At 44.3% G+C, this 22,547-nt stretch overlaps 1 protein-coding gene across 4 annotated transcripts in view; it reads right to left on the reverse strand.

Annotated features, from left to right (window-relative positions):
- LOC126251515 (uncharacterized) overlaps nt 1-21,087 on the reverse strand; it is a 43,396-nt gene extending 22,309 nt beyond the window's left edge. The window contains exon 1 of one of the 4 annotated variants that reach the window (XM_049951995.1): nt 21,004-21,080. Coding sequence is in view for 1 of the 4 variants with exons in the window: in XM_049951993.1 (XP_049807950.1) it covers nt 20,204-20,226 (23 nt within the window). In the remaining 3 variants the exon portion in view is untranslated. Of the gene's footprint in view, nt 1-20,203; nt 20,381-20,728; nt 20,842-20,996 lie in introns of those variants that run through there. The other 3 variants (XM_049951996.1, XM_049951993.1, XM_049951994.1) reach the window with 3 other exon arrangements.
- Between the last annotated feature and the right edge of the window lie 1,460 nt (nt 21,088-22,547).

The raw sequence follows: 22,547 nt of genomic DNA on the forward strand, positions 1-22,547 counted from the left end.
GGGGGGAGAGGGGGGAGAGGGGGGAGAGGGGGGGAGAGGGGGGAGAGGGGGGAGAGGGGGGAGAGGGGGGAGAGGGGGGAGAGGGGGGAGAGGGGGGAGAGGGGGGGAGAGGGGGGAGAGGGGGGAGAGGGGGGGAGAGGGGGGGAGAGGGGGGAGAGGGGGGAGAGGGGGGAGAGGGGGGAGAGGGGGGGAGGGGGGGGAGAGGGGGGAGAGGGGGGAGAGGGGGGAGAGGGGGGAGAGGGGGGAGAGGGGGGAGAGGGGGGAGAGGGGGGAGAGGGGGGAGAGGGGGGAGAGGGGGGAGAGGGGGGAGAGGGGGGAGAGGGGGGAGAGGGGGGAGAGGGGGGAGAGGGGGGAGAGGGGGGAGAGGGGGGAGAGGGGGAGAGGGGGGAGAGGGGGGAGAGGGGGGGAGAGGGGGGAGAGGGGGGAGAGGGGGGAGAGGGGGGAGAGGGGGGAGAGGGGGGAGAGGGGGGAGAGGGGGGAGAGGGGGGAGAGGGGGAGAGGGGGGAGAGGGGGGAGAGGGGGGAGAGGGGGGAGAGGGGGGAGACTCTTCTGCCCTTTCATGCTTTGTAATAAAAGCAATTAATTATACACATGTTAAATGCAAACATTTACCGGGAGTATCGGCCCATCCCTTATTTTAATTGATAAATTACACATTCTAGCAGTAAAAACTTTAAGAAGTTGGTTGGTTGGTTTGTGGGATTGAAGGGACCAGACTGCTACAGCCATCGGTCCCTTTTTCCAAAAACTTCAAACACCCACACAGAAGAAAAACAAACAATGGAGACAAGAGACGACACAGGACAAGAAAGACTCAGACAGAGATCAGACAAAAGGAATTAAAATTCCACAAAGTGTGACAGTGGTTGCCCGGCCATAGAGACAAAAAAGGAAAAGCCCAACACCGAGAAACACACTAAAAAACCCAGTCTACAATTGTAGGCAAAAGGCCAGACTCAACACAAGAAAATTACAAACACTTAGATTAAACTGATAAAAGCCCCCTGCCCGAATAAAACACAAAACTAAGCCTGCCATGGCAGTGTCATCTGTTAAAAGGGCAGGAAGTGTATCTGGGAGTGCAAACGTCTGCCTGAGCACAGCTAAAAGGGGACAGGCCAACAAAATGTGGACCACCGTCAAAGTGAATCCACAGTGCCAGAGGTGGGTCCTCACGGCGCAATAAGTGGCTGTGCATCATCCAGGTGTGCCCAATGTGCAGCCGGCAGAGGACAATAGACTCCTTGCGAGAGACCCGCAAGGAGGAACGTCATGCACTGGTAGCCTCCTTGATGGCCCGAAGTTAGTATGGTGAAGGCAGAGTGCGTCATTCTTCACCCCAGGTGCAAAGTACATTCTGCCGCAAAACTGCCCTGAGGTCACTCTCCAAAAGCCCAATCGATAAGGCTGGTGCACTGACAGCCTGTTTGGCCAGCATGTCAACACGTTAATTGCCCGGGGTGCCGACATGACCAGGGGTCCACACAAAGACCACAGAGCGGCCGCAACGGGCAAGAGTATGGAGGGACTCCTGGATAGCCATCACCAGATGAGAGCGAGGGAAACACTGGTCGATAGCTCGTGAACCGCTCAGGTTGTCGCTACAGATAACTAAGGACTCACCTGAACAGGAGCAGATATACTCTAGGGCACGAGATGGCGACCAGCTCAGCAGTGAAAACACTGCAGCCAGCCAGCAATGAGTGTTGTTCGTAATGGTCCCCTAGAGTGAGAGCATAACCGACACAACCAGCAACCAACGAACCGTCAGTGTAGACGACGCCAGAGCCCTGATACGTTGCAAGGATGGAAAGAAAGTGGCGGCGGAAGGCCTCAGGAGGGACCGAGTCCTTCGGGCCCTGTGCCAATTCGAGCTGAAGGCATGAGCGGGGCACACACCATGGGGGTGTACGCAGAGGGGCCCAGAAGAGGTGGAAGAGGGAAAACCCCAAGCCCCGAAAGAAGCTCCCTGACACGAACTGCAATCTTACAACCCAACCGGGGCCGACGTTCTGGAAGATGAAAGACAGATTGAGGGAACAGGAGATGATAATTGGGATGCCCAGGCAAGCTACAAACATGCGTAGCATAAGCGGCCAGTAAATGTTGGCGCTGTAACCGCAGTGGAGGGACACCTGCCTCCGCAAGTATGCTGTTCACAGGGCTGGTACGGAAAGCTAGTGGAAAGTCGGATCCCACTGTGAAGGATCGGGTCTAGCATCCGCAACGCAGAAGGGGATGCTGAACCATAAGCCAGGCTCCCATAATCCACACGGGACTGAATTAACGCCTGGTAGAGCCGTAAGAGGGTAGACCAATCGGCTCCCCAGCTGGTGTGGCTCAAGCAACACAGAGCATTAAGATGCCGTCAACACATCTGTTTAAGCTGCGGGATATGAGGGAGCAAAGTCAACCGGGCATCAAAAACCACACCCAAAAACCGATGTGTGTCCACCACAGCAAGAGGTTCGCCGTCAAGATAAAGCCGTGGCTCAGGATGAACAGTGCGTCACCGGCAGAAATGCATAACGCAGTGTTTTTTTTTTTTTTGTTTTGGTTTTAGGGCGCAAAACTGCTACGTTCATTAGCGCCCGGTCCGTGACTTAGGAAACAGTAAAAAACCGAAATTGAAAACCAGCAGCAATGGGAACGAAAGTCATAAAATTGGAGAAACTAAAAACGAAGGAAGGCTTAAAAATTCACTACAGAAAGGGGTTGGTTGTCCCAAAAACAGCTTTAAATGACTGACGTCATTTCACTGGCACTAATAAACTTGAGAACGCGGTCAGCTGAGCGCGTGCCATCTGCTAAAATCGACGATATATCAGGCGATAGCTGTAGACGGGAGCGTAACGGATTAAAATAGGGGCACTCAATTAAAAGGTGTTTTACCATCCACAGCTGAGAGCAGTGGGGACAGAGTGGGGGAGGATCGCCGCTTAAAAGATGTCGATGGCTAAAAAGACAGTGCCCTATCCGGAGTCTAGTTAAAATTACCTCCTCCCGACGACGCATTCGGGAGGAAGAGGTCCAAGCACAAGGAAGAGCTTTCACGTCCCGCAATTTATTATGGGGAAGTGTCGACCAATGCGCGTGCCATAAATGAACAACACGACGACATAAAACGCTCCGTAGATCGGCGAAGGGAATCGATTGAATAGCTGGCCGAAGAAGAGAGACTGCAGCCTTGGCTGCAATATCGGCCGCCTCATTTCCACAGATACCAACGTGTCCCGGGAGCCAGAGGAACGCCACCGAGACGCCCCCCAGGTGGAGCAAGTGCAGACAGTCCTGAATCCGGTGGACCAGAGGGTGCACAGGGTAAAGAGCTTGGAGACTGAGGAGAGAGCTGAGAGAATCTGAGCAGATAACGTACTGTATCCGCTGATGGCGGCGGATGTAGTGGACAGCCTGGAGAACAGCGTAAAGCTCCGCAGTATACACCGAACACTGGTCGGGAAGCCGAAAGTGATTTGGGGTGTCACCAACAATATAGGCACTCCCTACACCTAACGATGTTTTCGAGCCGTCGGTGTAAATAAATGTGGCGTCCGTCATTTGTGCACATAGAGCAGCAAATGCCCGATGATAAACAAGTGAAGGGGTACCATCCTTGGGAAATCGACAAAGGTCACGTAGCAGGCAAATCCGGGGACGTAGCCAAGGCGGTGCTGTACCCCAAGTTGTCAAGAAGGTTTTAGGAAAGCGGAAGGAAAGAGAATGGAGCAGTTGACGGAAGCGGACTCCTGGGGGTAGTAGGGAGGAGGAGCGGCCTGCATACCCTACATCAAAGGAGGCGTCGAAAAAAAGGTCATGGGCTGGATTAGCAGGCATGGAAGACAGATGGCTAGCATAACGACTTAGAAGGACTGCTCGCCGATTGGACAGCGGAGGTTCAGCAATCTCAGCATAAAGGCTTTCCACAGGGCTGGTGTAAAAAGCTTCGGACACTAAACGTAATCCACGGTGGTGGATAGAGTCGAGACGCCGAAGAATAGACGGCCGAGCAGAGGAGTAGACTATGCTTCCATAGTCCAATTTCGAGCGCAGTAAGGCGCGATAGAGGCGGAGAAGGACCACTCAGTCCGCTCCCCAGGAGGTACCATTCAGGACACGGAGGGTGTTGAGGGATCGCAGACAGCGAGCCGAAAGATAGGAAACGTGGGAGGACCAGCACAGTTTTCTGTCAAACATAAGACCCAAGAATTTAGTGACGTTTGAAAACGGAAGGTTGACAGGACCTAGATGTACGGAGGGCGGAAGAAACTCCTTACGTCGCCAAAAATTAACATAAACGGTTTTACTGGGAGAAAAACTGAAGCCGGTTTCGATGCTCCAAGAGTGGAGGCGATCGAGAGAGCCTTGAAGACGTCGTTCAAGAAGGCTGATCCGTTGAGAGCTGTAGAAGATCGCAAAATCGTCCACAAAGAGGGAGCCCGAGACATCAGGAAGGAGACGATCCATAATTGGATTGATGGCAATGGCAAACAGTACAACACTCAGCACGGAGCCCTGGGATACCCCGTTTTCTTGGGAGAAAGTACGGGAGAGAGTAGTGTTCACCCGCACCCTAAATGTGCGCTCTGCCATAAATTCGCGAAGAAAAAGGGGCAGCCAACCTCGAAAGCCCCAAGAGAACAGTGTGCGGAGGATGCCTGTCCTACAGGTATCGTATGCTCTCTCCAGATCAAAAAATATTGCTACTGTTTGACGTTTCCAGAGAAAATTGTTCACGATATAAGTGGAGAGAGCAACAAGATGGTCAACTGCAGAACGATGCTTTCGGAATCCGCATTGGGCAGGTGTTAAAAGATTGCGGGACTCCAGCCACCAAGCTAAACGGCAATGCACCATACGCTCCAAAACCTTACAAACACTACTCGTGAGAGAAATGGGGCGATAGCTAGAGGGGAGATGTTTGTCCTTTCCAGGTTTCGGAACAGGAACGACGATAGCTTCCCGCCATCGTCTGGGAAAAGTACTGTCGGTCCAAATTCGATTATAAAGGCGAAGGAGGTAACACAGACTATGGGTTGATAAATGCAGCAACATTTGGACGTGGATACCATCCAGTCCTGGGGCAGAGGAGCGAGAAGAAGAGAGTGCATGTTTGAGTTCCCGCATGGAGAAAACAGTATTGTAGCTTTCGCGATTTTGAGAGGAGAAAGCAAGAGGTCGCTCTTCCGCTGCACGTTTCTTCGGGAGAAACGCTGGCGGGTAATTTGAAGAGCTCGAAATCTCAGCAAAGTGCTGACCCAACGAGTTAGAAATTGCGACGGGGTCCACAAATGTATCATGGGCGACAGTGAGCCCAGAGACTGGGGAGAAACTAGGCGCGCCTGAGAACCGTCGAAGCCGACTCCAAATGAGCTGATAAAGAATTTCCAGCTTGCCGTCTTGCTATCGCGGATGATACGACGGCATCGCGCTCGGAACTGCTTATAGCGGATACAGTTGGCCAAAGTAGGATGGTGGCGGAAAACGCGGAGAGCACGTCGCCGCTCACGTATTGCATCACGGCATGCCTCGTTCCACCTAGGAACTGGGGGGCGCTGGGGCAATTCGGAGGTGCGTGGTATTGAATGTTCCGCAGCTGTAAGAATAACGTCGGTAATATGTGTGACCTCATCGTCGACGCTGGGAAAGTGACTGTCATCGAATGTCGCTAGAGACGAAAAAAGTGTCCAATCAGCTTGGGCAAACTTCCAGCGTCGCGGGCGCATGTATGGCAGTTGAGGCTGCAGTCTAAGGACACATGAGAAGTGGTCACTCGAGTGTGTATCATCAAGGTCGAACCATTCGAAGCGCCGAGCTAGCGGAACAGTACCGACCGCAAGGTCCAAATGAGATAAATTTGTCGTGGAGGCAGACAAAAATGTAGGGACCCCAGAGTTGAGGCAAACTAGATCCGCTTGGTGGAAGACGTCTAGCAATAGTGAGCCATGTGGACAAGGATGTGGAGATCCCCAAAGCGGGTGGTGGGCATTGAAGTCCCCAACCAGCAAATAGGGGGGTGGAAGCTGACCAAGAAGATGAAGGAGATCAGCTCGTGCCATTGATGTGGACGATGGAATGTATACAGTACAAAGAGAACGTGTATCCGGAAAGGGAAAGACGGACAGCGACAGCTTGGAAGGAAGTGTTTAAATGGATTGGGTGATAATGGAGAGTTTCATGGAGAAGAATCATGAGTCCTCCATGTGCTGGAGTGCCTTCAACAGAGGGGAGATCATATCGGACGGACTGAAAATGAGGGAGAACAAAGCTGTCATGGGGACGCAGCTTTGTTTCCTGAAGACAGAAGATGACCAGCGAGTAGGATCGCAAGAGGATCGACAATTCATCCCGATTGGCGCGAATACCGCAGATATTCCAGTGGATAATGGACATAGGGTGGACAGAAAATGGAGGAATGTGACCAAGGTCTCTGTCAACGACTGCTCAGAGCTTGCGACCGACAGCATGGAATGGCATTCAGCCAAAGGCAGAAGATCCTGATCCATAGGTTGGTCAGGAGCAGCTCCTGCCACCAGCGGTCGGCCGGTTGATCGGCCGTCAGCAGTGCACCTCGGCGACACAGAAGATGGCCGAGGGCGATTTCCGCCAGGTGGTGCTGTAGATGGGACACGCCTTGGCGGAGAAGGAGAGGAACTGGGTTTCTTTGTAGCCTTCTTGGAAGTATGATGTTTAGATGAAGGAGGAACCGATGGTTGGGAAGTTGTGGTACGTAAAAACTCTTCACGAGTATGCTGTTTTTTCGAAGTCTTGGTGTCTGACTTTTGGGCTCGAGATTTAGCAGAACCCGACGAAAGGTGAGCCAGAGAGTGGGCAGGCAAAAATGGCGAGGTTGAACGGGCGATCTTTGCACTGGCCGATCTGACGACCGTGGTACTAAAGGTGAGGTCGCAAGTCTGCGTGGCCGCCTCCTTTGTTGGCCGAGGAGAAGCAAGGACAGTGCTGTATTTTCCTGTCTGAGGCACGGTGGGCTGTCGACTGGCGAATAATTTTCGAGCAGCAAAGGTCGACACCTTTTCCTTCACTCTAATTTCCTGGATGAGCTTTTCGTCCTTAAAAACGGGGCAATCTCGAGAGGAAGCAGCGTGGTCACCCATACAGTTGATGCATCGAGGGGATGGAGGTGGACAAGCACCCTCATGGGCATCCTTGCCACACGTAACACATTTGGCCAGATTGGAACAGGACTGGCTGGTGTGATTGAACCGCTGACACCGATAGCAACGCGTAGGGTTTGGGACGTAAGGGCGAACGGAAATTATCTCATAGCCTGCTTTGATTTTCGATGGGAGTTGAACTTTGTCAAATGTCAAGAAGACAGTGCGGGTTGGAATGATGTTCGTGTCAACCCTTTTCATAACCCTATGAACAGCCGTTACGCCCTGGTCGGACAGGTAGTGCTGAATTTCTTCGTCAGACAGTCCATCGAGGGAGCGTGTATAAACGACTCCACGCGAGGAATTTAAAGTACGGTGCGGTTCCACCCGGACAGGGAAGGTGTGTAGTAGTGAGGTACGCAGCAGTTTTTGTGCCTGGAGGGCACTGTTTGTTTCTAACAACAGGGTGCCATTCCGTAATCTGGAACAAGACTTTACAGGACCTGCAATTGCGTCGACACCTTTCTGAATAATGAAAGGGTTGACCGTGGAGAAGTCGTGACCTTCGTCAGACCGAGAAACAACAAGGAACTGTGGCAACGATGGAAGAACTGTCTGTGGCTGAGACTCAGTGAACTTACGCTTGTGAGCAGACATAGTGGAAGGTGAGGAAACCATTGCGGAAGAATCCCCCATGATTACCAGCGTCTCCGATGGCGCGCTCCTCCCTTGTGGGGGCCCTCTCTGAGGGCACTCCCGCCTTAGGTGATTGTTCACACCTCAGGTCACACCTCCCGACAAACGGACGGAGGGACCAATCGGCACTTTTGGAAGGTATCAGCTCGGGTAATCACCCCTCCCATTGCCTGGCCGTTACCAGGGGGTACGTACGTGTCCTACCTGTTTACCCGGGGCGGGGAATTACACTTCACCCCGTCACCGGCTATGCATGGAAGTGCGTGGGTCGGCCTTCAGACACGCACAGGGAGGAAAAAAGAGAAAGGGAAAGGAAAGAAGAGGGGTCTCAAACGCCGCAGCGGAGAAAAGTGCAAGGAGAAGAGAAGGACAGAGGAAGGACAAAGACTTGGAAGTATAGAAAGCAAGGAATTTGTAACAGTTTCGAGCGTCCGTCTCCGGACGTAGGCACAAACCATACTCCCAGAGGGGGAGAAAGGGAAGGAAAGAGCCAGAGGTGAGGGGGAGGGGGAGAAGATGGGGGACAGGGAAGGATGCGGAAAGTGAGGGTATGCCGGAAAGGAAGGAGGGCCACATTAGCTCGGGGTCCCGTGCTCGCTACGCACGTATCCACAAAAGAGTTGTGGACCCCCTGGGGGGGGCATAACGCAGGTCTTGGCAGCCGAAAACTGGAAGCCATGCGCTACAGCCCAAGACTGTGCCTTGCGGATAGCGCCCTGCAGCTGATGTTCAGCAGCTGCAATGCCAATGGAGCTATAGTAGAGGCAGAAGTCATCGCATACAAGGAAGCTGAGACAGACGTTCCCACCGCCACAGCGAGCTCATTAACTGCAATTAAAAACAGGCAGACACTTAAGACAGATCCCTGTGGTACCCCGTTCTCCTGAACTCCGGACGAGACTATGGGAGGCCATAACTTGCACGCGGAAGGTACGATGTGACAAAATTTCTTATGAAAAATCGGCAGCAGACCCCGAAGACTCCCAACCATGAAGCGTAGAGAGGATGTGATGTCGCCATGTCTTATCGCATGCTTTCCGCATGTCAAAAAAGACAGCAACAAGGTGCTGACAGCGGGCAAAGGCCGTATGGATGGCAGACTACAGGCTCACCAGATTATCGGCGGCAGAGCGGCCCTTACGGAACCTACCCCGAGACGGAGCCAGAAGGCCCCGAGACTCGAGTACCCAACTCAACCGCCGGCTCACCATGCGTTCTAGCAACTTGCAAAGAACGTTGGTGAGGCTAATGGGGCGGTAGCTGTCCACCTCCAGTGGGTTCTTGCCAGGTTTCAAAACGGGTATTACAATGCTTCGCCGCCATTGCGACGGGAACTCACTCTCGACCCAGATACGATTGTAAAGGTTTAGGAGGCGTCGCTGGCAGTCCGCCGTGAAGTGTTTGAGCATCTGACAGTGGATGCGATCTGGCCTGGGAGCCGTATCCCGGCAAGTGGCTAGGGCACTTTGGAATTCCCACTCACTGAATGTAACATTGTAGGATTCAGGGTGGCGCTTGTGAAAGGAAAGGCTCCAACGTTCCAACCACTCTTTCAGGGAGCGGAAGGCCAGTGGGTAATTTGCAGAAGCAGAACTCAGAGCAAAATGCTCTGCTAAGCAGTTTGCAAGTATGTCTGAGTCAGTAAAAACTGCTCCATTCAGTGAGAGCGCAGGGACCCAGAAGAACAGGGAATGGCAGATTCTGCGGCAGTAACAATGCCGGTGGTGACCGAGTGAAACACCGCATCAAGGGCATCTTTGGAAAGAGAGTGGCAATGGAGGAGAACAAGTCCCAGTCAGCCCTATTCATAGCCCACCTGCAAGGGCGCCCAGAAGAGTGATGCTGTGGCAGTGACAGAACGATCGGAAAGTGGTAATCATGTACACTCCATTGGACAGACGGTGGCTAGGGGCTGCAGATCGAAAGGTCGATGGCTGATTACGTGCCATGTGCCACACTGAAATGTGTGAAGGCACTATCATTTAAAGGGAAAGGTTGAGCTGTGCCAATACATGCTCAACGGTGCTGCCTCGGCCTGTTGCCACTGTTCCACCCCACAGAGGGTTATGGGCGTTTAAGTCGCCCAGTAACATAAAAGGTGGCGGCAATTGGGCTATCAGTGCAGCCAGGACATGCTGCGGGACATCACTATCTGGTGGAAGATACAGACTGCAGACAGTAACAGCCTGTGGCATCCACACCCGAACAGCGACAGCCTCTAAAGGTGTTTGCAGAGGGACAGACTCTGCTGTGAAGGGACTGAAGGACACAGATGCAGATGCCACCAGAGACCCTTTCATAAGCTGCCCGGTTCCTATAAGAACCCAGAGAGCCACGGAGGGCAGTAGTGCGCATTGCTGGAAACAAAGTTTCTTGAAGAGCAATGCAGAGGAACGGGTGAAGGCTGAGAAGTTGTCGGAGCTCAGCAAGATGGTGGAAAAAACTGCTGCAGTTCTACTGGAGGATGACATTAGCCATTGCCAAGAAAGGAGTGAAGGGACTGGGGAGCCAGATTACGCCGCTTGGTCGCCTGCCGCCACCGATTGAGCACCTGTGCAAGTGCTATCCATTGCGTCGGAGAAACCGGTGAGATCCAGGTCCTCAGCGGACACCAGGATGCAGAGCTTGAAGGTTGCAGTGGGGTGGGTGCCACTGCAAGTTCCTTGGTCTTAGAGGTCTTTTTCTTGGACTGATGTCCATTTTAGCACGTAAATAATAAGCCTGACTAGATCATGGTAAATCACTAGAAGATTCTCTTTTTTTAGCTTTACCCAATCTTAACTAATGGGCCCAATTCTTATTTGGTTTGAACCAAGTGTTCATGGAACAAATTAAACTGCTCTGCTCACCAAAGCACATAAAACACTTATTTATGGAAGACACTGAGGAACATTAGCAGTTACTGTTGTAATTGTTTGAGTGTATTATGTCATAGCTATGAAGTGACAGCAAATAAAAGTGCAGCACTTTGTCATGCTGTATTCCCATGCAGGTATCCTTCGTAACTTCATCTGCAGCCAAATTTGTTTTAACTCCAATGCACCCAACAGAATTACTACTTGCTCACCATTCTCTGCAGGTGGAGAACCAAGTTCACATACTGAATAACTTTAAAAGCACTAGAGGAGACAGAATGGATGAGGAATATTGTAGCATGCTTACATCTCATCAGCTTCAGTGTCTGGTATCGTATACTGTTCCACAGAATAAACTATAAATCCATTTGCTAAGTGAATCCTAGGAAAGTACTGTATTTCTGATGCACACAAAAGAGCTCACCTGCCTGGATCAATCTTTAATCATCATTAGGGGGTCAAACAAAGCATTCGATTCCACCCATCGGCTTTGACCAGTGACTTAAGGCTGTTGTTGTGTGTGACGTCACGACGGCGCGGAGTTTAGTTTGCGAGAGTGGCGTGTTTGTAGGCGTCTTTTGATGTGATCGATGGTGCTCTCTGGTGGTGTGTATGTGTTGTGTGATGTTTTTGGTTTAGTTTGCGTGTGTGGCAGGTTTATTGGGGCGTATTTTTGAGGTCAGTGGTTCTACCTGGTGGTGTGTTTGTGGGTAGTGTGTTATGGGGTTCACTTGCGTGTTAGCATTGCACGTGAGTGGTATCGGTGGTGACTGTGCTTTCAGCGGAATATTTTTCAGTGAGTTAACGATTTTGGTTTTGGTTGTCAGTGATGATGGGAACAGTGCATTGTCTCTAATAAAATTTCTTCAGCTATTTGGCCTGTTGGCTGAAGCTTTTAACTGTTCAGTGTGTTGTCAAGAAATGAGGCTTACGAAAATTCCGGTGTCTCTAACCAGGTGTGGAGGTGTCTTAAGGATAATAGGTCAAGGGAAGGGTTCGATTGCAATTTTGATTTTCTAGGTTTTTGTGATAGGATTAAGTGTGGTGATGGTGAAAGTTTTGAGATTCACAGTGTGGTATCAGTTGTTTCTATTGACATATAGATCAAGGGAAGTGATCAATTCCAGTGGATTTTGTGTATAGTGGAATTTGGGAAGGTTGTGGTGTCTTGTTTTTAGTGTTTTTTGTCATTTGGTGTAGTAGCCTGTGTTTATATTTAGTTTGTCCCCACCCAAAAACCCCCCTATTTCCCACTCTTGTCCTGTTAGTTTGATTAGGTTTTTTGTGGAGTGTGTGTGTGTGTGTGTGTGTGTGTGTGTGTGTGTGTGTGTGTGTGTGTTTTCGATCTTAGGTGTATTTTTGTGTTTGTTGTCTTTTTTAACTAATGACATCATAGGTGCTGGTCGTTTCCACCATATTTGTGATGTCATGGGTCAAAGCAGACGGGTGAAATCGGATGCTTTTGTATTTCCCATCAGGGTATTCCTTTAAAATCTTAAAACAAGGACGTAAAAACACTCTGAGGCTCATTACTTTCGGTATCCCAATAAATTTACAATAAATCAAACACTTTTTGTAACCAGCTGGAGAAAAAAGGAAAGAAGAAACCCTCAATGCTTGTGAAAGATTTATGAAATATTTTATTAATACATGAGTAAAGCTCTTTATGGTTCTGATAATTGAGAGCTACATGCACAGCATTCAATCTAATTCAATCTACAGTCACAGTAGGCTCACAACCCTCAATTCTACTGCTATAAACCTTTGCATCGAATAGGTTCTATTTCCACATGTTATGCCATTTTCATCATTTCAATTCTAATTTTTGCTATTTACAAATTACATGGAAAATGACCTTCCTCCAGGCAATGACAGAACCAAATTTTTTGTCTGCTGGGTTGCTTAGCATATTGCTACATTCATTTATTCAATTACACATCTGTTTCAATGGAAGATTCATTTACACATCACTTGCTGACAGAACATAAAACCAAACAACAAAAAATGGAATTGAGAAATACCCAGATAAACATGACATCTATGATCATGGTTCTCCCAACATACCACCTCCAACAGGACCACACCTACTAAAGCACTGTGGTGTTCAAAACACTCTTCAGATTGACAACTGCTTTACTTAATACAAAGAATAAACTGTCACAGACTCGCAAGAAAAATTATTTTGCAAAATTGAAAACAGCTAACCTGAAGATAAAGAAAAACACACAAAGGATACGGAAAAATGCAAAATCACTCAAGAGGAGATCCAACTTCTTCAATTCTGATTGAAGAAAGAAGGGAATAGGTGTGGAGGACAATGAAAGTAAGAAAAACTGACAATAATCAGTAACTGCTCATACAAATAAAGTAACAAAGTAGGCCTATAGGATTTTACTACAGTCAGCAAGTCTTCATAATGGGCATAGAAACAGAAATTTCAGTGACAGCCAATAGTTGAAACTAACAAGGCATATGCATGAAATGATTTGGTTAACACAAGGGAAATCCACATCAGGATTACTGAGCTAGGTAAACAAAACAGAGTTGAAACATCTTCATAAGAAAATTTTTTGCACTACCAAAGGAATTTAATGGCTTTCCCTTATAAATAAAGCATGTCCAACATATCTACAGGGTGTTACAAAAAGGTACGGCCAAACTTTCAGGAAACATTCCTCACACACAAATAAACAAAAGATGTTATGTGGACATGTGTCCGTAAACGCTTAATTTCCATGTAGAGCTCATTTTAGTTTCGTCAGTATGCACTGTACTTCCTCGATTCACTGCCAGTTGGCCCAATTGAAGGAAGTTAATGTTGACTTCGGTGCTTGTGTTGACATGCGACTCATTGCTCTACAGTACTAGCATCAAGCACATCAGTATACAGCATCAACAGGTTAGTGTTAATCACGAACGTGGTTTTGCATTCAGTGCAATGTTTACAAATGCGGAGTTGGCAGATGCCCATTTGATGTATGGATTAGCACGGGGCAACAGCCATGGTGCGGTGCGTTTGTATCGAGACAAATTTCCAGAATGAAGGTGTCCCGACAGGAAGACGTTCAAAGCAATTGATCAGCGTCTTGGGGGGCACGGAACATTCCAGCATATGACTCGGGACTGGGGAAGACCTAGAACAACGAGGACACCTGCAATGGATGAGGAAATTCTTCGTGCAGTTGACGATAACCCTAATGTCAGCGTCAGAGAAGTTGCTGCTGTACAAGGTAACGTTGACCATGTCACTGTATGGAGAGTGCTACGGGAGAACCAGTTGTTTCCGTACCATGTACAGCGTGTGCAGGCACTATCAGCAGCTGATTGGCCTCCATGGGTACACTTCTGCAAATGGTTCATCCAACAATGTGTCAATCCTTATTTAAGAGCAAATGTTCTCTTTACGGATGAGGCTTCATTCCAACAGGATCAAATTGTAAATTTTCACAATGAACATGTGTGGGCTGACGAGAATCCGCACGTAATTGTGCAATCACGTCATCAACAAAGATTTTCTGTGAACATTTGGGCAGGCATTTTTGGTGATGTCTTGATTGGGCCCCATGTTCTTCCACCTACACTCAATGGAGCACGTTATCATGATTTCATACGGGATACTCTACCTGTGCTGCTAGAACATGTGCCTTTACAAGTACGACACAACATGTGGTTCATGCATGATGGAGCTCTTGCACATTTCAGTCTAAGTGTTCGTATGCTTAACAACAGATTCGGTGACCGATGGATTGGTAGAGGGGGACCAATTCCATGACCTCCACCCTCTCCTGACCTCAACCCTCTTGAGTCATTTATGGGGGCATTTGAAAGCTCTTGTCTACGCAACCTCGGTACCAAATGTAGAGACTCTTCGTGCTCTTATTGTGGACTGCTGTGATACAATACGCCATTCTCCAGGGCTGCATCAGTGCATCAGGGATTCCATGCGACGGAGGGTGAATGCATGTATCCTCGCTAACGGAGGACATTTTGAAAATTTCCTGTAACAAAGTGTTTGAAGTCACGCTGGTACGTTCTGTTGCTGTGTGTTTCCATTCCATGATTAATGTGATTTGAAGAGAAGCAATAAAATGAGCTCTAACATGGAAAGTAAGCATTTCCAGACATGTCCACATAACATCTTTTCTTTATTTGTGTGTGAGGAATGTTTCCAGAAAGGTTGGCCGTACCTTTTTGTAACACCCTGTATATACAAAAAAGTATTTACTTTTCCAATAACTTCACTGAATCACATGCCCCTATAACGAACTGAAATGGACCTCAAGCATTCCTGCAGTACATAGAAAAATTTGCCAGGAGGAAAATTCTTCCAACTCAGTTTGTAAATCAGCAATTTTTCCGTAACAGCATTCAAGAATTGTGCAAGACTATCGAAAATATATGTTGTTGGGTGCTCCATACCATATCGAAAGTATCCAGCATTTGCTTGCAACATACAGATCACTTTTCTATAGGTGTTCATCGAAAAGATGCTGCTCTTCATTTTAAAGACGTTGATATCAATAAAATATCACAGGCAAGTAATATTAATTTAAGACTCCCCAAATTATTAGGCCTGAACCAAAAGCTACTTGAACTAAAATTAACACAGAGTGTATTCTAGGTAGCTCACTTCCGGGCTGATAATTTCTGCCTGACCAAAGTATGCTCAAAATATTACCCTGTTACATGACAGTAAATATTAAACTTACAAATATCATCCACCTGCTCTAACTCTTAACAGCAAAACCACTTGTCAAACTCAAATATTTGTCAAATACATGTCATAACAAGACTTACAGGAGTCATTCCATGTCAAGTCACCCAGGCCTTGATACCAACCATGTCAGATTTTGATGAAACTTGGTACAATTACTTCTTTTATCATCCTGAAAGCACTTGTAAATTTTTTTTGCTCTATCTCTTAGTTTTTTTAATAAATTTTTAAAGTTTTTAGATTTGGCGTTGTTTCAGCAGTCGGAAATCGTAACTTAAATGTGTCCTCACAACTAAAAAAATTTGTATATTAAAGAATACTCAAGATATCAGTATGAAATTTTGGAATAAGTTTGTGTATTATATCTAAATGTTAAAAAAATTACCATAAAGATATATTAAAATCTTCCAAATGAAAAAAAAATTACAAGTTTTTTTTAGCTAATGGATGTTTAGTTTTACAAAAACTGCAATATCTAGAGTCTCAGACCTGATAGAAAGCTCAAATTTGTTTTAAAATACTCTTAATTGTATAGGCTATTAGATAAAAGAAAAATTATGTTGGCTTTTTAACCTGTTTAATAGTTATCTAATTTTTAAAATAATAATTATTATATTTTAAAAATAAAAAGTACCAAGTAACCGAAAATAAGTTTTTGTCTTCTTGGAGTAACAATGTACGCTTGGATTTTGTTTTGTTACTCCTGCATTTTGAAGTAAAAATTATTACAGTGTTAAATAGTGCTTGGATAGTATTTTATTAAGTTTATTCGAACTTTCAGTAAGAACTGTTACTTAGTTTACAGAGATTCTTTTCCAATATCCTATAAAAGTAACCAGAACAGTAATCAGACCAAAAGTGAAATCAGTATGTCAGATATTCAGACCTGTAACATAGGGTTATTTAAAAAATCTGACTGTTTCCAAACAACCTACACACCTTCAAAAACGTTACAACCGGTATCTGAATTGAGTGAGGAAGAAAAAAGATTTGATCCACTTACGATCTGGAATTAATCTCTGTGAATTTAAGAATATATGTTCACACCACAGCTACTACTTTTTAAATGTTTTTGAAAAGTATCAAACAACATGTGTAGACCCACTAAAAAAAACACAAAAAGCCCATCAAAAAAATCGTTGAGAAGTGTAGGCTTGGATCTTTCTAAACAATTACTGACAAAAAATATTAGCATAAAACCTGGACAAAAGCTTTGCTCAACATGTCGCAACTTTTGTGAGGAAAAATTAAGAGTTGAAGTCAATGAAAGTGAAACAGATGATCAAGTCATGGTTGAATTAGAATAATTGGAATCCAGAAATGAATCCCTCGTACAAACAAACATTGCTCTTGATAATTTAGGTTTAACACTGATAAAGGTTCATGGCTTGTCAGAACAAAGTAAAGAGTCTTATTTTAAAAGGAAGGTTGGCAGTATTGCAAAAAAAGCGGTTTCAAAAGCATTAAAATATGATGCACCAAGTTCTGATGATGACGAAGAAGATACAAGTGTGGTTGAGAAAGCAAAGGATTTTGATGTAATGATTTCTTTTATGAAAGAGAAGATTTAATCTGTTGGGAGGTCTAGAAAAATCCAGATTCTGACCTTGGCTCCAGATTCTTGGAGTTGAAATAAAGTGATGAAAGAATTTAATGTAAGTCAGTACATGGTGCGACATGCTAGAAAGCTAAAATCTGAAAAGGGTATTTTGGAAACTCCTGGTCCAAAAAAAGGTAAAACTCTTTCTGAAAATACAGTAAGACTTTTAACAGATTTTTATGAAAAGGATGAAAGTTCCAGAGTGCTACCTGGAACAAAAGACAAAGTTAGTGTCCAAAAAAATGTGTACATGCAAAAAAGACTCATTTTAAGTAACTTGAGAGAACTCTATTATTCTTTCAAATGGGAGAATGCTGAGGTAGAAGTAGGATTTTCAAAATTTTGTTTGTTGAGACCTAAATGGTGTATCCTTGCTGGTGCCGCAGGCACACACACTGTATGTGTATGCAGTATCCACCAGAATGTTAAACTATTACTGGATGCTGTGAAAATTGAAGAATCTTATAAAGACCTAATTAAGATGCTTGTGTGCAACACAAAACCAAAACTGCATGCTACATCATTGCAACAGCTGTCCTGCAAATACTGCACTAACTGAGTACTTAACTGAAAAACTAAGTGAAGATTATGATTTAGAAGAAGAAATTGTAATCAGTCAGTGGGTTAACACAGACAGGGCAGAAATGATCAGACAGTCTACCAGTGTTAAAGACTACATTTCTTTATTGGTTAGGTCATTGGAAAAGCTCACCCCACACTCGTTTATAGCAAAATCCCAATCAGCAGCCTTTAAAAGATTGAAAGAAGACCCACCACCCAAAACAGCAATTATTGTGATGGATTTCAGTGAAAATTATTCCTTTGTTATACAAAATGAGATCCAAAGTTACCACTGGAATAGAGGTGGTTGTACTCTACACCCAGCTGGAGTTTTTCTAAGAAATGAGGAAAACAATGTTTTTGTTTCCAACCACTGTTTTATTAGTGATGACCAAGAACATGACACTGGTGTTCAGATGGTTGTGCTGGGCAGTACAAAAATAGAAACAGTTTTAAAAATTTGACTGAACACTTGAGAGAATTTAATTTGAAGGCCCAACACTTTTTTTGCAACAAGTCATGGGAAGTCAATTTGTGATGGCCTAGGAGGAACTATTAAAAGAATTTTAAGGAAAGCCAGTCTACAGCTTTCAGACAAAGAACAAATAATGACAGCAATTGATGTGTACAAGTTTTGCGAAAAAAATACTGAAAACATTCATTTTCACTTTATTGACAAAAAAGAAGCTGATTTGCTATGGTTAAAACTAGAAAAACGTTTTTCAGCAACCCAAACCATTCCTGGAACAAGAAGTTTTCATAACTTCAAACCACTTCCAAGAAACAACTTTGAAATTAGAAGGACTACAGATAGTGTAAAACCCTCCTTAGTCTTTTCTTTCCATTCTTCTTCTGATTGGGTTCGTGTTGAACCATCCATAAATAGCTATGTGGCTGCAACTTATGATGGTAACTGGTACTTTGGACTGGTAAAAACAATATTCAATGATGAAGAAGATGCAGAAATTCTATTTGTACATCCTTCAGGACCAGCTGCATCATTTTATTGGCCTGAAAGAGAAGATTCTTGCATAGTGCCTTTGGAGCACATAGTCTGTGTAGTAGACGCACCTCAATCAAGCGGCACTGGAAGAATGTATTACTTCAAAAAAGACTATCAAAAGAACTGAAAGCTCTTGGATGAAGTGGAAAAACAGTTTGAATCAGCATTAATGTTCATTAAAAAGACAAAATTACTCAAAAAATTCAATGTTTCAAGCAATCATTTGGGTTATACATACGTGTCGTAAGTACACTATCTTGGTACATAATTCTAATGTAATCTACTATAATTAATAAACATGTTAAAAAGCCATCATTTTTATTTTATCAAGTAGCCTATATGTTTAAGAGTAAATTACAACAAATTTGAGCATTCTATCAGGTCTGAGACTCTAGATATTGCAATTCTTATAAAACAAAACATCCGTTAAGAAAAAAAATACATATATTTTTTTTTCGTAGAAAATATTAATATATTTTAATAGTATCATTTTTATCTTCAAATATGTACAATAAATAAACTTGCTGCAATAATTCATGATGCTATCTAAAAGAGTTTTTAAGATAAGCAATTTTAAAGTTTTGAATACAATTTAAATTTACCATTTCCAAAGGTTTGGAAAATGCAAAACATAAAAACTTTAAAAATTTATTAAAAAAACTAAGAGATACAGCAAAAAAAAATTTGCAGGTGTTGTCAGGATGGTATTAGAACCATTTGAGCCAAATTTCATGAAAATCTAAGGAGGTGGGTGTAAATTTTTTTTTTTTTTTTGTTGGGTGATTTGATGTGGAATGACCCAGTTATTTTCATGCTGTCACATTTGCTGGCTTCATTCACCAGCTCATTACCAAACTGTTCCCATTAAATTTAACCTAACCTGCATTACAGACCGGTAGGTCATCAAAAATAAGACTCCATATTCACAGTTGCCGGCTTTACTGACTCACAAGGAAACTATCATACATTTCAAATATTTTTCAGGAAATTCATTACACTTGGCTGCATCAGAACAATTTGTTAATTTGCTAGACTAGTTTCAGCCACTGGCCATTTTCTATTCTCCTTAGTAAATTTATTTTTCTAGTTTAGTTTTTAGCTACATAATATCAATTTCCAATCGCTGCACGGCTAACACAATACACAAGCATTCTACATGGCACAACTAAAGGCGTTCAGTTAGTGGGTAACTTAACTGGTACAAATGAGGCAGTTCACTCCAAGTATGGTACTATTACTACTTTACTGCAATAACCCCCCCCCCCCCCCTTCCGCTACACTCAACTACCTGTAAGAGTCTACAAAGATTCTGCATAAACGAGTTAACAGAAATGGAATCCCTAGTACGTGCAATGTAATAAGTATAAAGGAAAGTCATTAAGTTTCGAACTTGCCTGTGCGACTGTACCTAATAGGTATCCGGCAAGGTTCTGGGGAAGAACTGTCTATTTCTAGCGCACTTAATCTATAGTGCCGCAATTATTACGCTACCGGTATTTCACACTCCTTACTGCAAATCTCAGTATCTCTAACGAACAGTACATTATGTTTCTCGAACTCAATTCACCATTTAGAATGTTATCGTCATTAAGTTTTCAATCATAACACTGTATTAATTATCTGGAACTTAAGTATACTTTGATACAAAGCGTATTTACGGACTTTTGGTGAGCAGTTGATTCCATGACGCACAAACAAGTTCAACCGACGATTCGCTGGCAGAAGAAGGAACCTTTAACTGTGACAGATTAGTAATGACAACCGATTTATGTCCCACGAGCAACACGGTACTTTCACAATGCTACCGTAGTCGGTAACAAACGAAGTTGCTGACATGTGACACTACATTGCACTTATTCAGACGTTCTTCCACTTTGGTTTTTCCCCAAAGACCATAACACAGTTTCATCACACAGTCTACCATTGACAAATTTAAATAAGCACAACAAAATAGTCTCGATCGCCACCTGTCTCTATACGATGTTTCGTCTGCGTAATATTGTACTGCTGTTCCTTTATAACTGACTTGCTGAGAAATAATGTTATGTAGTTTACCACAACATTAATTTCCGAACCTCTAAGAAAATTATATTCTACAACCTGTTAAGAATTGTTTAATCTGCCTAAGCAATAATGACATCGAAATTCTGTCGTAATACAACCCATTAACTGAATATTCATCTTTACCTGAGTGTGTACTTTCAAATACACACAGACCAATCGCGTAACCAGCACTTGACTTAATTTGTGCGTACTAATACTATTTTAAACATACAAGTACCCAAAGCAAGACGCAAGGAGTAATGCGCGGTTCCTTCAAGTGTCAACCACAAATTACCTACTCACGACGACAATAATGAAATATTTTTTCAAGCAATTAAGAATAATTAAACTGGCGAAACAAAGTAGTACACAATAACACGTAACATTGTATTTATAATACTGTTCTACTCACTTATTACCTCGTGGCTTTCTACTTCTTCCGCTACTCGTCCGTCACTCTAACTTTGTAGTAGCCGGTAGCGCCCAACTATTTTATTCCAAACATTATCAGTTGTATATTACACTTGCTGAAGATAAACCACTGCGTACCATGAAACATCTGATAAAAATAAGGCGCTTGAAGAAAGGAAAAAAATTAGCATAAAACTATACTGTAAAGAGAGTGATGTATATATAATCATAATTTTAACATAGCCAACAATAAGAGGCATTTTTACTACAATATGGTACAACTTTAAGCAATATTAAGTAAGAGCCGTAGAGGGTACACTCACAATTCCTACAGTGTAGTTACAGGAACTTTTACTTAGCATTTAGTGGAAAACTCTCCCTAAATTGTAACATGATTGACCCTAATAGACGACTTAATTTTCGTAAGTATTCTGGGCTAAACGATATGAGGATTTATTTCACCATTTATCTAGACCTAGCCCAACATATGTCTCCAGAAAAAAGTATTGCTGCCCATTGCTATTCTATGTTGTGTTCCTAACCAATAGTTCTGTTCTGGCCTCTTCCCTATTGTACCATGTAAATGGGAAGTGCCTTACCAGACAGCGTTTACATTATAAAAGGCAAAATGTGTATTCTTGGTACTATCACATATTCATTGGTGAAGAAACATTTTCGTTGATTAGTCATTTGGTTCCATGATCGAATTTAATCCAAGTCTAAATACTATAGGTGTGCCATACGTAAGCATCTTCAAAATAGTCAAGCAAATGTCACAAATGAGGACCAGCCACGGAGGACCAAACACATGAGCTGAGTGCGCAGTCTGAGGCTCAGCTTTCTCAGCTTTACTCAGTCCTTCTCGGAAATAAACGGTACATCGCGATACTTCCTTTAGTGCTGCGATGTGGCATTTTTCGGTCGGCACAGCTCTCTTCTGTCCGGCAGAATCGTGGTGTCAGCACAGTTAACCCTTCGCTATTTGTTCGTGGTATAAGGGACGGTCACAAATCCATTGCCTGTTTGCACAAAAAGAGGTAATCTAGGGATCTATTGTCACAAGTCTTTAAAACTCAATGGCGATAACAGAAGAGAGGTATGAGAATATTCAGTAGCTAGCATGCAATCACATAAGTGATGGGTACTGTAAGAGCAAAAAATTACAAAGATCGCTAGGTGGGATTCATTGTTCTGTACATCAATAAGCACTTTGTGCTAACTTTGCAAGCACATTACGTATGAAGAAATTGATGGTATGAACAGTAAAGTTTCTGAAATTGCATATATTATACCACTGTCAGCTGTGACAGTTTTCAGTGGAATTGAACGAAGAGTATGGAGACTTTATTTATTATTGTAAAGTACGTTGGTTAAGAAAGGGCCATAGCTAGAACAGTTTTTTTGATGTGAAATCCGCACATTAGAACAGCAGGAATGGATTTCAGATCTCACATTCATGAGAACTTAACTGTCCACTGCACACAGTAATATATTGCAAGATACGAAACAATTTATTTCTGTATTCCATGATATTTTGAGAGTGCATCCATGA

Source organism: Schistocerca nitens, chromosome 4, assembly GCF_023898315.1.
Source record: "Schistocerca nitens isolate TAMUIC-IGC-003100 chromosome 4, iqSchNite1.1, whole genome shotgun sequence".
Classification (NCBI taxonomy): domain Eukaryota; kingdom Metazoa; phylum Arthropoda; class Insecta; order Orthoptera; family Acrididae; genus Schistocerca; species Schistocerca nitens.